The 15789-nt window shown below is 37.4% G+C and overlaps 2 protein-coding genes across 7 annotated transcripts in view; one reads left to right on the forward strand and one right to left on the reverse strand.

Moving 5' to 3' along the window:
- LOC109403054 (pre-mRNA splicing regulator USH1G) overlaps positions 1–395 on the forward strand; it is a 37813-nt gene extending 37418 nt beyond the window's left edge. For all 5 annotated transcript variants that reach the window (XM_019675785.3, XM_062852380.1, XM_019675786.3 and 2 more), the window contains one exon: positions 47–395. In XM_019675785.3, coding sequence (XP_019531330.1) covers positions 47–212 — 166 coding nt within the window. In that variant the 3' untranslated portion in view covers positions 213–395. The remainder of the gene's footprint in view (positions 1–46) is intronic.
- On the reverse strand, positions 217–15722 carry LOC109408692 (xanthine dehydrogenase). 2 transcript variants are annotated; one of them, XM_062852378.1, is made up of 8 exons: positions 15638–15722; positions 5977–6149; positions 5057–5915; positions 4292–5001; positions 2876–4234; positions 2224–2812; positions 434–513; positions 217–353 (listed from the first exon to the last, which is right to left on the reverse strand). In XM_062852378.1, exons 1-7 carry the CDS (start codon positions 15675–15677, stop codon positions 443–445), a joined length of 3801 nt encoding a protein of 1266 aa, XP_062708362.1. In that variant the 5' UTR covers positions 15678–15722; the 3' UTR covers positions 217–353; positions 434–442. The 2 variants fall into 2 exon arrangements, with proteins under 2 accessions (XP_062708362.1, XP_062708361.1); XM_062852377.1 differs by having other exon boundaries at positions 2224–4234.
- Between the last annotated feature and the right edge of the window lie 67 nt (positions 15723–15789).

Consider the following 15789-nt stretch of genomic DNA (forward strand, 5'->3'; position numbering starts at 1 on the left):
TTTGTATGGTTTATTGCTTGCTCAAAATTTTATTTTTTATGTTTAGTTTTCAGAAAAACGAAATCGACATGGAAACCTTAATGCTGCTTACAGAGAGTGACATAAAATCGTTGGGTTTGCCTATCGGTCCACATAGGAGATTGTGTATTGCGATCCAGGAACGAAAAGAAGCACTCGCCAGTCCTGGAACTATATTGGATAGTCGCTTGTAGGGGCTGTTGGGCTGCCATTCCAAGTACCAGGCTAGTATTAAAATTGAATTAATCGTAAGCAAAACTTGACTTGGAATGGTAGTGTGCATACATTAGGAAACCGTGTTCTTTCTTTGGGAACTGTACAATATGAACTCCGTGCTGTAAATAACGAATTAAATTATTCTTCAAACTTTTATTAAACACGAAGTTTGTGCTTAATCCGTTTAGTGTATACTCACCTTTCTTTTTTAGTAAAGCTTGTATTGGTCAGTTGACTTGAACGCAATGGAAAAAATCTTTTCGGGTGTAGTGCCTGATCCTGAAAACAGAAGAAGAATCATCTAAATATTCTTCATGTTTTGACAATTAAATTGACTTCAATATAAAAACGGCTACCGTGAGGTCGCCATTCACCGCTCATGCCCCATTCACCGCTCATTTTGGGTCAATCATACAAAAATCATCAAATGTTAGTAAAGTATCGTAACAAAAATTAATGTACATGCTGCCACATTAAAAAACTTTCATTTCATCAAGTTTTTATATGGGTGTACCTGAAATCACGTTCTCAAAAAATATTTCTCACACTGCGCTGCAGGACAACAGGGGAACTGTTCAGGGCACACAGCGAAAAAAATATCCAACAAGTAAACCCCGTTAAAGATTCCATTTTGACAAAACAGGATGAACTGAACGACATGAATCGTCAATACTTTGGTAAATAAAAGTTATTTTGTTTTTATAAATGAATAGTTTCTGTGATTCCATGAAAAAATAATCCAGTGAGCGGTGAATGGATCCATTATGAGCGGTGAATGGATGCATGAGCGGTAATAGGAGCCAAGAGATAACACATTTGATTTTTTATTTTTTCGGTTGTAAACATATTTTACAATCGTTTTATATTTTTTCTATAATACCAACATAATTGCTGAGTTGTAAACGTAAAATAAAGTGCAGTATTCGCAAACGTCGATTTTTAATGTCATATACTTTACGAAATTGCCGTTAAATGAGCGGTGAATGGCGACCTCACGGTACTTTGGAACGGCTACTTAAGCTACTTAAGTGGAATACAAGTAACCGGTTAATCCACAATGCAAATTTTAGAGGCACAAATCTGACAAACCAAGCATCAAACAGCGATACATTAGATAATTCTGGCTTTGCCTCAATACTTACAAAAAAGATTGATAATCAAAATCAGGCGCATTAAGTGTAGAGAATTCTCTCTTTTGTCTGACAATTCTCTACACTTAACGAAACAAGCAACCAAGGGGCGTGGCGATTCTCTTTATCCCAACTGGTAACCGATAATGACATGATCTGGAAAATTTTAGTTGCAGACAAAACGGAAGCTGAATTTGTTGCGTACGTTTCAACTCGTGAACAATCATTGTTTGATGATAGATCTTCAACAGCGTTACAGTGTTTACTGACGATATAAATTACCGCTCGAAAATCGCAATGCAAGGCTTAAAAATCTCTAAACTCGTGATGTATCTTTATCCTATTCTGTTCTAGTTGGGACAAACCTATGTCGCATTGGGTGGATTGTCGCAACAAATGAAGGTTGCACCATTGTCATTATTGTTGCGCAATGGTTGAATATTGATGCAGTGGGCGCATTTATTTACGAATATTCAATATTAGTGCTATTAAAAGCGTGGGTAGGAGTTCAAGTTGAACATTGTGGTGGCCACCTGAAGCACTTTCAATGGAGTTTATTTTAATCCCTCAAATACCCAGACTTTATCGTACTCCGACGTATCTCGAGCGGACTTTAACTGGGCTGGGCATTATTACTCGTATTCCTCAAAGAATTTCTTCCACATGTACTTCTTCTATCTGGCGTTATGCCACAACTGTGATAGAGCCTACTTCTCAGTTCAGTGTTCTGTAAGCCCTTCTACAGTTATTAACTGGTTAAGCTTTCTCTACCAATTGGTTATTTTGCATTCGTATTTCTTGCGGCTGGCACGATACCTGTGTCCAAAAAGTCAGAATATTATCTATGGTCCATGCTTACCTATTGGTATCCAGTCGTCCGGCAATCCTGCATCTCGCCGTGCCGAGCGTAGCGCATATCTCAACGCATAGGTAAGCACAGGAGTCATGCTGAAGGATGGCTCTCCAACTGCCTTGGAACGTAGCACTCCGTGTGGGTTAGAGCTGTTTTTCAGGAAACTAACTCGGAAGTCTATGGGAATATCCTTTACACCCGGAACTTTGTAATTCCATGAACGGTTGTTCACTAGTGATGCATCCGAAGGATCGTACACCAATGCTTCCGTCAGATAATATCCCAACCCCATGATAAACGATCCTTCCAGTTGCCCGATGTCAATACCTGGACTCATACTCTCTCCAACATCTTCGAGCAGGTCGACCCGGGGCACTTGTACATTTCCGGTAAGAATATCCACCTCTACTTCAGCACAAGCACATCCCCAGATAATATATCCTTGGAGATCCTCTGATTGGTAGTGGTATTCAGCAGTAAGATCAACGTTTGTAACGAAAGCTGTGTTTATGATTTGTTCCCAAGTCGCTGAGCGATTGGATGTCCAAATCGGTTGAAGTCTTTTGAGCAATATCTCACAACATCGTTTCACTGCCTGTGATAAAAAAAAAAGATTGAGGAAAGGATTGACATGATGGAAAAAGTGCAACAAACTTACAAATGCAGCTGTTTCACTGGCTCGACTGTGAACAGAAGGATTGTTATTTGGAGATGTTAATGTGGTTGTAGGTTTAACTGATATTTTGTTAAGGGAAATTCCAAGAATACTGGCAGCAACTTGGGCGACTTTTGTGTTGACTCCTTGCCCCATTTCAACAGCGCCATGGGTGATTGCGACTGATCCATCTATGTGGTATATTGAAACCAGAGCATTCTTGGTACCCGAGTACTCCATGGGATATTCCATAGGAATGATGGCAATCCCTCGTTTTCGCCAGCGATTCTTATCATTAAATTTATCGATAGCTTTCTTTCGCGAATCAAAGCTCACATCTTTTCTGAATTTAGGCAATAGCTTGTACATATGATTTTCTTTGGGCATATTGTGCATTCGCACTTCCATAGGGTCTTTGCCAACAACGTGAGCAATGTGTTCCATGATATTTTCTATCATGGCGATACCCTCTGAGGTTCCTGGACATCGACACCATGTATTAGACGGAACATCTGTTCGGGCAACGTTTCCAACAAGATTCCAATTGTCAGTACGGTAACAATTTTTAAACATGTCAGAGGTCAAGTACGATATGTTTTCATTGACAATGGATCCTCCATCATGAGTATAAGTATTATCTAACCTGTTGATGACTCCGTTGCTGTCTACGTCAACTTCGTATAAACTAAGACATCCGATCCGTTTGCCAAGGGCAGACATGCTTGTTTCCATTGGAAGAACCATACGAACAGGGCGTTGCGTAAGCTTAGCGGCTACGGCACAGGCACATGCAATAAGTGCAGGACGTGTAGACTTCGCTCCGTATGCACCTCCTACGCGACGCACACTCAAGTTTATGCTATTTTGCGGCACGTTTAACACCTGGGAGACGGCACAAAGCACCAAATCTGGATATTGCGTCGATGAGTATACATCCATACCATCCTCGAGCGGAATACAAAAGCAGGTTTGTGTTTCCATTGTGTAGTGATACTGGCCTTGTAGGTCCAGACGCCCATTAATTTTAATGGGTCCTTCGGTTGAGGTACTAAACTGCGCCCCGTGTCGATCATATCCTTGATTCGACACACGGTCATATGCTTGAGATTCAAAGACATCTGAAACAGTAGGGTAAACGGGTTTCGGCTGCATTTGTTCGTAGCATGTTTCAACAAGGTTGGCAGCTCGGTATGCTTGTTCGGATGTTTTGGCCACTATGATACCGACCGGTTGACCATGGTAAACTACTTCACCACTACATAAAACTTCTTCTACTTGAGGAGCTCCTATTTCAAGGGTCATGAAATTGTTGATACCCGGAATATCCTTAACAGAAAAGAAAGCTTTCACTCCGTCCACTTTCTAGAAGAATAGAAAAAAAGTTATTTCCACTTGAACATTTTGAAATCTTAAACCTACCAAAGCGTTTGAAGCATCTATTTTTACAATACGGCTGTTAATTTCAGTAGCTAGTACGAATGCAGCAAACAGCTCGTTTGGAATCTTCGGTATGTCGTTGATGTATTCTGCCTCTCCAGAGCACTGTATCAATCCCTCCAATTTGGGGACATTTTGAGTTAGAGGCCACTTGTTTGGGTATGTGTCATAACTTTGCTTTCCCGAAGAAAGAGGTCGCTCCAAGGTTGTTGCGCCACTTTTCATTACTGGATCAAGTTTGCCCTGATACTCGAAAGCAATGTCCAAAATGCACTTGTAGAACAACGACACCGCAAGGTTTCTGCGGTAACTGGGTGATGCGTCCGGAAGAACATAATCAGGATCAAGCTCTGAAGTTAATATTTGTATTGCTTCCTTGAGTGTTTCGTTTAACAGCAATGGTTTGCCAATAAGAAATGCTTCCGTTTTTGAAGCATGAACAAATGCAGGATTTATTCCGCCAAAACAAATGGTAACAGATTCGGGGATCAAAGTTGAATCTGAAAATTTGAACAAAAACCCTGCATTCACATAAGCTCGCGAATTTTGGGACACGGGCATTATTTTGAAGGACCTGAAGGCATGCAGCGCAGGATCGTACTGTGGAATTATAATGCGTGATATTATTTTCTTGGTCATATCTAAGCGAAGAAATTGCTGAGGTGTAACAGTTGTTGAAGAATCATCACCCACTGTAAATTAGACAATATTAATCATTTATCTTTTTTAGAATAAAACAATACTTACATATAATCAGCGTTGCTCCAACTGTTTCAAGGAGTAGAAATAAATCTGAAGGGAACTCCAAATGTTCATGTTTAATCATAAGATTTCCAGCTAATGTTCCAGAATTTCTTACGGGTTGATTAGCAATTTTCTGAAGGTGATCATTCAGTTTTCCTAAGTATTGAAAATTTACATTTTTCTTGACTGCACGATGAATAATTTTCATAAATTCATTAATGCTAATGTTAGCACCAACAATAAGATGTTCTTCTATCTCATGATGATGTAGTTCTTTGACGGAATTAATGTCAATGAAAACTTCCAAGCCATTACTGCGCTTGTAGACTCCGTGAGCAGTATTCCCCGCTACTAGCATATATGGTTTGTTTCCAATACTTTGAAATATCTTCAAAATATCAGCCATCTGGTATGTTTTATACCATTGTCTTCCATCGTTATCAATAATCATCTGCATCCTTCGATCATCTTCAAGAGAGTTATTACTACAAATCCCTTCACAAGCTCTTCGCGAACAGCTGGATCCCGATCCCAAGTCCTCTATATCCTGACAAACTTTCTTGATGCTGTCACCAACGTCCACAGCAAAACTCTTGAAAGCATCCAATATCGGCCGATATCCAGTACAGCGACAGATGTTTCCATCGAGTGCACTTTCGACGTCCTGCATAGTCACCGAACCTTCAGCTGCTTCTAGCAAACTAAACATACTCATCACCATACCACTGGAACAGAATCCACATTGTGAACCATTAAATTCGGCAAGCCGCTTCTGAACAGCATGGTAACCATCTTTTTTACTGCCAATTCCTTCGACTGTGAGAATATCACATCCGTGACAAGCGTAAATTGGCATAAGGCACTGTAAGGTAAGATATGTATTGAATAGCCATTTTAGCACTGATATCACGTATTAGTCTCACCGAGTTAACTGCATTTGTAGTTATTTCTTTGGTCACTGGATGCTGTCTAGTTACATTTACAATACACGAACCACAACCTCCTTCCAAACACATGAATTTCGTTCCTTTGAGCTGGGCGTGGTTTCGAATGAAGGTGTTCAACGATGTCTCTATTGCAATGCGTTCAGGATTTACTGACAAAAAAAAGCTATTGTTTAGATTGGTCTAATGAATTTTAAATTAGTTTATAATTTGATCAAGAAGTAAATGCTAGCCCTTTTTGTAAAATATAATGATTTACTTTTGAAAGAAGAAAGGGACATCTCTAATTATTTGATATGTTATGTATAAATGTCTCAGCTTTCAATTGATGCATAAATTGTGAAAATCGGTGGTTGCCATCATGGTGAAAAAAAAATGTTTTGGTATAAAAATCCAAGATGGCGGCCAAAATCAATATGGCCGACTCAACTTTTTATAATTGTAAATAGTAGCTCTATCTTTCCTCTTTTCAACAACAATTCGTTTTGATGTGGGTTTTGGAGAAACTTTCGAGTTATAACGGTTTAAATAAGCCACCATTTGACCAAAATCGAGGAGTCTTCAAAAATTGTTGTAGCTCTAACTAACGGGGGGTCCATCAATTTGAGTAACCAAATGTATTTTCCTTACTTTTATAGCGAGGACTTCCAGAAAATCGCCACCTTAAACAGTTTAAGGACTGTTCAATTTATAAAACGGACAACTTTACAAGGCTATAAAAAGAAGACGCGTAGTTCAAATTAAACCACCCTTGATTCGTTGTTCAGTACATCATCTTTCATTATAGTAATCATTTTTTAATCGAATAAAAATAGTTTTATTTTAAAGAAAATCGGTCAGGTGTAAAATAAGGCTATTCTTTCGATTTCTGAAAATTGAAAATATATATAAAATTACTGTTCAAACATGGTATATTGTTTTTAATACCAGAAAAGTATGTGCCATGCTGCAGCAGCATGAGTAATAAACATTCTGACAAAATTTAAACTCAATTGAAAAATTAAGTGTTGAGATATTAAAGTCTCAAGTGAGATTCGATTTTTTGAATAAAATTCAATTGTAAAGCAAAAAGGGCATGAAAATATTAAATAATCAATTTTTTATGCATTCAGTCGAAAGTGGGAATAATGTGGTTTTAAATGCAGAAAACTGCTTCTTAATAGCATTGTTGGTTTGGCTACTGTGCGCCATTACAGACACAGTTATCAAAACAGTTTCGTTCTTTAAAGGTTCTTCCAAATAACAATGCAACCAAATGCAAATTTTGCAAAACAATGATGTAGGAAATAAAAACTTTGCATCCGATTATTATTAAATAAGGTGTACAATAACATAGGACCAACTTTGTTGAAAATAAATAATAACAAGATTCGCTAGAGTCGAAAATCTGTATCAATGGAGCAAAAAATATGAAACTTTTTAATATGGCCATCTTTATGGATTAAATTTTGGATGAAAAATGCAATTAGTAAATCTCTCTTCAGTATCATTCAGAGAGCAATATTCTACTACTCTGGACCAAGGTTGCAACCATTCATTTGCAAAAATTTACATTCATTTGCTATTATCTCAGTTCAGAAGCATGCTATCGAAAAACAATGTATGGATGAATTTAACCTTGTAGTTTTATCTGAAAGTTTGCCGAATAACATTGGGGTCACACACGCATTCCAAAGTCGTGAGCGAGCTGTGAAGGCAACTTTCCACAGCATGAATGAAATTTATATTCACCGCGTGGAGAGTTGCCTTCACAGCTCGCTCACGACTTTGGTATACGTTTGCGACCCCAATATTATTCGGCAAACTTTCAGATAAAACTACAAGGTTAAATTCGTCCATACATTGTTTTTCGATAGCATGCTTTTGAACTGAGATAATTGCAAATGAATGTAAATCTTTGCAAATGAATGGTCGCAACCTTGCTCTGGACAAATTTTTAGCCGAATCCGTGATGCTATTGCAACACAGGACTTAAATGAACATTTTTTAATAAATTCTATGAAAACAAGGCAACTTACTATACCATGATGGAGACTGCTTGGTGCATTATTATTGACCAACATTTGAGCTTTACCTTTAGTAGAGTAGTATAAGATTCCAATACATTAAAAACATTTTCATGAAGTTTTTGTGCATGTTAAGTATGTGGAAAGTTGTGTCGAATTTTGAGAAATGGGTTTTCATTGATGTTTTACGAAAACCGCTTTAGTTACACAATAAAGAACAATTTGGTTAATGTTATATTTTTCCTACATTTGAGAATAACTATAGTAAGTTATGCAAAAAACTGATAATGGTTTTATTGAAAAATAAAAAAGATATCGCACAAGCAAGTTGTCCGTTTTATAAATTGAACAGTCCTTAGAAGACAAGGTGTAAATAGTGGGCCGGTCTCAGCAAGAACTACCCATATTCGGATTCCTTGTGAAATTTCCAATAAGTATGATCTATTGAACAGTTAGTTTTAATCGGAAAGAATGTTAAAAATGGGAATGAGTAGCGTGACGTTACAACGTTGTAACGTCACATTACTAATTCCCATTTTAAACATACTTTTCCAATGAAAACTAACTGTTCAACAGATCATACTTATTGGAAATTTAACAAGGAATCCGAATATGCAATTGAAAAAAAAGCTTGCTCTACGATGCATTGTTTTTGAGATATAATTTTTTTAAAAATTGGGGTGTTTTAGAAAATTTTGGAAAATCGTTTTCTGAAAGTCCACTATGATTTTTTTGAGTTCCAAATATGATCATATATTCACGACCTCTAGCTCAGGTGAAATTTTCATGAAAATCGGAGACCCTACGGCCCAAACTGTTCGGTAATAAAAAAAATCCCCAAGGACATCCTTCCAGTTCTTGTAACTATGGTGTGGCTTTGATATTTGTAATCGATTTGCCAGTAACAGAAATTTCTTAAAATTAATCTTAAGAATTGTGCAGTGTCATAAGCGATACAGAAGTTTCAATCATTTTTTTTGCGTAGAATTTGTATAATTTTGTAATTTAATTGTGGCACACATGTATACGCATCTACATAATACGTTTCAATTGAATGAGAATTGCTTAAGTTGGATTTAAAATTACATTTTTAGAAATTGTTCAACAACAACACCGTACATATTTTAAGAAGAATATTAAAGCATCAATCCGAGATATGACAGTTTAAATATCAGTTGTCTAAAAATAGTGTTTAACGAAAACGGTTTGAGCTTAGCGGAAGATCCAACCGAGCATAAATTTGTATCGTAATCTGGGCGGAAGTTGATCACTTTTCCTCTGTTATTTTCAATAACATAAGATACCATGATTCCAAACAAATATTTTTAAAACATGTACTGAGTGGACCTGTAGCAAGTTCCGTGAACGAAATTCTTACAAGTAACTGCTACATTTTGTAAGAAATGTTCAAATGGCCTAGTTTTCAAACTTTGAATCTGGAGTGAAGTTTGATCAATCAATGACATAACATTCTGTGAATGGACAATTGTTTTTTATTATCTTTATTAACGAGATTTTCAGCCCAGGGCTGGTTCATCTCGGCGGACAATTGTTGAACAAACTGAATTTGATGATGCTGAATCTGAATAAGTTTTCATAATTCTTACAACTAGTGTATTGAGTGTATAGTAAAAATAAAATGAAATTAAGTGACAGAATGACCCAAATTACACGCCTTAACGTAGGCAATTTCTAAAAAAAATTCCTACTTTTTCAAAAACATACTCTTTTTAGTTTATTTATAAAGAGCACTCGTATCAGGAAAAATATGCTATATTCAAATAAAACTTATATGTTCACATCAATTTTAACTTAAAGCTACATTGAATAAGCCTACCATGAATGAACAAAAAATGTATTTTGTATTATAGAAGCACGCCTTTAAAGAAGTGCAATGCTACTTTTTTTAATTGAAACAAAAGGCACGGTAAATGTATAAATCAATGGTATCTCTTCACCGTGCCCATGTTGCCATATAAGTTCAAAAATTTGAAAATTCGAACATTTGATTTGAAAATTAACTTTGCTAGGTGATTTTGATCATTTTCTTCGAAAATTCTTCAACCTTCGAAAAAAACATTCGAAAATTTTTCAAATATATTCAGTATTCACAAATTTGCATTACGTCAAAAGTTCTTCCATTGAAACAAAATTGTAGCGTCTTCAGCGGTTGAAGGACGTGGATCCCATGGTGTGGTGATCAACTCCCTCCCTCTGATTAACTACCCCCCTAGATTACGGTACAAATGATGCACACATACGCTCCAACTTGTGACGTTGGAGGGGGCAAGGCCACTCAAAATCAATGAAATTCGGGAATTTTCGACGCAGTTCATATCATTTAGGAATATTCGTATGAAAAAAGTGAAAAAAAGTGGAATGTTGCGCAATTTTAAAGAGCTTCATCCACCCACTAAGTCACAAGTTGGCGCCTAAGGATGCACGTAAGGATGCAAAATTGGAGAATTTTATATACACTCTTAGAAAAGGTACAGTCTATTGAACTCTTTTGTAAGAGGAAAAAGTTGCCTATCCCAAATATTTTGGCCACCCCCCTGTAGGTCGTGCACTGCTGTGTGCAGCATAGTTGTCCCATGTTACTTTTTTAAGATTTTGACTTTATATCATCAAAAGGTCTATTTTGCGTATACTTTCAGAATCTACTCTCGGATGGTATACTTTATTCAGAAACTCTATGAAAACAGGTCTCCAGTTAGCCTAGTGGTTAAGGCTATGGATCGCCAATCCGGAGACGGCGGGTTCGATTCCCGTTCCGGTCGGGGAAATTTTCTCGACTCCCTGGGCATAGTGTATCATTGTACTTGCCACACAATATACAAATTCATGCGATGGCAGGCAAAGAAAGCCCTTCAATTAATAACTGTGGAAGTGCTCAAAGAACACTAAGTTGAAGCGAGGCAGGTCAAGTCCCAGTGGGGACGTCGAGCCATAAAGAAGAAGAAGAAGATGAAAACAACATCAAGTCAATTTGTCCCATGTTCAGTTTTGTCATCATAAGTTGTGCCATGTTTCATTTTGCACTATCCCATGTTCAATTTATACGCATAAAAAGCTATCTGAGAATTCCTGATATAATTTGTAAAATTCAAAATCGGACAGCTTATGCTGCACAACTCTACATGGGACAGCTTATGATGAAAATTACAAAATGGGACAGCTTATGCTAAACATCTCACATGACATAGGACAGCTTATGCCGAGAAAATCCCGAAAATTGCTAGACTTATCGGCATTACACTGCCCATGATCGCATATCAGTCCCATATTTGCTGGGTTTCCTATTCATATGGGACAATTATGCGATCATGGGCAGTACAGTCCCACCAGAGTTTATCTTTAAAAAAATCAAATAAAATTAACTTTTCAGTACTCGCGCCAATTTTTGTAACGCGAGCAGTCGCGCGTTGTACTTTGAACAACACCCTGGCTTATTGGCCATTTAATTGGAAATTCCACCACTAGGTGGCGCTAGTGAGCAAATAAACTTTATATCCTATGTATCTCGGGAACCTGAAAACTTAGAAAGATGGTGTCTTCGTCAAAATTGTTTGGTAGGTCAAGTACTTACGGATGATTCGCAGTTTAATTTGAAATTTCATCACTTGGCGGCGCTAGTGAGCACGTAAATATTATATATTATGTATCTCTGGACCCTTATTACTTAGAAAGATAGTGTCTTTGGCAAAGATGTTTGGTATATCAAAGTGTGTGGTGTGTGATGCACGTGCTCAGAATAATGCCTCTAACGGACAGTGCGCAACCCCTTCCGAGTAACGCCTAACGCCCAACTGTCAATGCGCGGCCGACCAGCGCATGGTTGGCCATAGTGGTTTCTGCTTTTAGTAGTGTTGCGTGTACGAACACGCTGCATTACACGAACACCACTTGAGTTACTGGTTGAAAATAGTAAACAAAGATCAGCTGTTCCCAGAAAAATCAAATGGGCATATTTTCAACCAGTAGATTTGCATTAGTGTTCGTGACACCGCGCTGCGAAACCACTATGACTCGTCCACTCGTCCTCTTTCTTCGGTCGACCGTCGGACGCATCAGACGTGCGGCACGGAGCACGGCGATTCCCCCGCGAATTCCACACAAGGGCTTATAGATGAGTGACAGTTGCGCTAGTGAGTATGTAAATTTTTAATCTCATGTAGCTCAAGATCCCGATTAAAAAGGCACGGGACACCTTCTTCAGCCAGAGGCTGTACAGACTGAACAGAACTTAACACTAGACCATGTACACGACATACATTACATGCACCAGTGAATAGCATGGTGCGGTTAAACGCTTGGTAACGCTAACCGAACGGCCACGAAGCTCCACATTACTCAGAAAGATGGTGTCTTCGTCAAAGTTGTTTGGTAAATCAAAGACCAAATGGAGGAAAAGTTACCTCTCGTGCCGACCTTCTAAAAGATCGAAAACTTACAGATAGTTGTCCGTTTGAATCGTAATTTCACCACTAGATGACGCTACCCGAGCAAAGTCTGATAGCAAATTGAAAACTAATTTTGATGTTGTGATATTGCAAATATTGATAGCTCAGGTTGTTGTCGTTTTGGTCGTTTTAACGGTTAAAACATCAAAAATGAGAGCAGAAAAATGCTCCTGTGACAGCAAATTGAAAACAATTCCTGCTATCGATGATAGCAAATTGATAACTGTTTTTGTTATCAGCGCAGGAAAAATGAAAAAAAAACATTAAAGGTAGCGTTTTTCGATTGATATCAAATCATAAATGCAATTATATACTGCCTATGATCGCATAATTGTCCCATATGAATAGGAAACCCAGCAAATATGGGACTGATATGCGATCATGGGTAGTATAATTGCACAAAATGATATAACCCTGGAATTACTTTAAATAGTTTCCTAAAAGATTTGAAACTATTTTAACACTAAATATTTATGATAATTTAAAATGACAGCAAACCGAAAGCAAAATTTGAAATCAAATTAAGTGAAGATAAACTGATATCAAAATGTGATATCATTTTGTTGCTGAATGCAAATCATGGTTTCGATTTGCTGTAATTTTGTTGTTGGACTTTGCTCGGGTAGTGAACATAAGAAATGTATATGCAACAGTTCTCAGGATCCTGGTTACTAGAAGAGAGATGGTGGTTTCGGCAAAGTTGTCAAAAAGGTTAAGTGCATTTGGTTGATGGGTCGTTGAAATCAATATTTCGCCAGTAAGTGGTGCTAATGAGTATGCAAATTTCATATCTTATGTATCTCCGAGTCTGATTACCTGGTAAGTTGATATCTTTGGCAAGGTTGGTTGGTAGATCAAGGGCTTTCAGTTGATTGACCATTTGATTCGTGCTTCTGCCACCAGAAGACGCTAGTTGTAAATTTGCAAAAGCATGAACGTGTTATTATTCATCTAGAAAAAAAAAATCAACGAGCTGTAAATTTTTATACTTCCGAAAGTTTTTAAAATTTGAAAATTACACAACTAGTTGATTATAATTTGTTTAAATTGGCACTTGATTGATTAATTTTACATGAAGTTAAAGCGCTTAGTAAAATATTCAATATCTGACCGTCGTATTTTAATATACTCTATCTTAAGATTGTCAATGTCACGGGATAAGTATATCCATCCTTCATCCATCAAACAACAATGTCTCATCTTTCTAAGTAATCAGGATCTTGAGATATATGAGGTATAAAATGGGAATTCTCACTAGTGCCACCTGGATGTGAAATTGCACGTCATATTTGTCTTCATCAGTTAGTGTTTGATCTACTAAACAACTTTGCAGAAGACACCATCTTTCTAAGTAATCAGGGTCCTGATATGTATAAGTTATAAAATTTCAATGCCCACTAGCGCCACCTAGATGTGGAGTTTCAAACCAAACGACTCTTCATCAGTTAGTGTTTAACCAACCAAACAGCTTTGCCGAAGACACCATCTTTCTAAGTACTCAGGATCCTGAGTTATATGGGATATAAAAATTACATGCTCAATAGCGCCGCCTATCGGTTGAAATCTGAATTTCTCTGATCACCTCGCGAAGGCCCTTGATATCCCAAGTAACTTTGCCGAAGACACCATATTTCTAGATCATTTAGATTTTGAAATACACCATGAAATACACTAATTCACATTCAACGGTCTATCTTATCTTAAATATAGTACGTTCTTCATATTGCGATTTTCAATTTTCCGCATTATAAGGAGTTATACTGTTTTCAAAAAAGGTCTTATAATATTCCAAATAAGATTCCTGTAGAATACATTTGGGGTTGACATCGATAGAAAAGATGGTTTCAAAGTAATAGTCGATAATTCTCATGTATTGTACAAAGTACAACAGCGCGATTAACGGAAGGTTAAATGGTTATGAAGCTTTTTATTCATACTTCAATGACAAATACCAATTCTAACGATATGCTGATAAATTCACTTTGTGTTTTTATTACTAGCGTGGTTCAAAAAATCGTTTTTGCTCCACACCGCTTATTCGATTTGTAACCAGATTCTTTGCCTTCTCCCAAAATTTGAGTTCATTTGGTTGAAAATTGAGACTGCACAAGCCCTTCAAAGTTTGTATGGGAATTACTATGGGAAAACGATGTTTTTCATTCAATCGACCTTGACCTTGTGAATTTACCTCCTTGACTCGATATCGACTCATGGAGGTAAATTTTCCCATACTGAAAAAAAAATTCTGGGTTACTATGATGGTCCCCCCAAAAAGCTTCCCAAAGGACTTTTGTTCAACTACTCGATATTTCCTTGAGTCGATGGTCCCTTCAATATCGACTCATGGAGGTTTTACTGTAGGTATCGATTTTTATCCAGAATCGAAATCTTTACTCGTGATGGTTAAACTAATCGTTGGGCATCACTGCATTTTGCAGTAAAACATAGTAGCCATGATTTCAGTGTTACTATCTTTGGCGCCATATGCAGCAATGTTGCCTGCTGGCAAGCTGGAGGATCATTGCTATAGTTTGTCCAGTTGGATACAAATCGGTAAATAATTCATGAGACATCCGATTTGAATGCGGCCTTCGGCAAAGTTGTAGCTGATAGAGTAGCCTAGGAGTTGCAAGGGTCAACTAACGCTCTAGGAAACTTGGGAAAATACTACGGTCGATTGAATGAAAACCATCATTTTCCCATAATAATTCCCATGCAAACTTTGAAGGGCTTGTGCAGTCTCAATTTTCAACCAAATGAACTCAAATTTTGGGAGAAGACATAGAATCTGGTTACAAATCGAATAATCGGTGTGGAGCAAAAACGATTCTTTGAACCATGCTATTTTATTACACTTGTCCTTTGAGAAGGAAACAAGGCTGAAACTTTAAACGCGTTTTTCTCGGTTTGCTGTTTTGGAACATGGGACAACTATGCTGCACACGGCAGTAGTTTTAGTTGATTATACAACGGTACTTTTTATAGATATGACTACTGTCACGCGTGTAGAGGTTCGTAGAAGCTCTCAGTTAGTTTGAATGACCTGCTTGCCCTAATAATGCCAATGGATGTCCTCCGAATTTTCAAGAAAATACAGCATGGTACACTCCCATGTCCCATATCTATTTAAATAATTATTGCTTCCAAACATATATAACTGATATGACTTACTGTGGTAAAGTTTCCCATTGATACTAAATTCCAGCTTCATGATGAAAAAAAAAAACAACTTGATCACTTTGCATAAATCGATCACGCTCTCAACTCGGTGGTAAGAAGCAAACTAAATGTTAGCATAACGTTGAATCTGTTCTACCCAACAG

The sequence above is a fragment of the Aedes albopictus genome, chromosome 2, assembly GCF_035046485.1.
Source record: "Aedes albopictus strain Foshan chromosome 2, AalbF5, whole genome shotgun sequence".
NCBI classification, from domain to species: domain Eukaryota; kingdom Metazoa; phylum Arthropoda; class Insecta; order Diptera; family Culicidae; genus Aedes; species Aedes albopictus.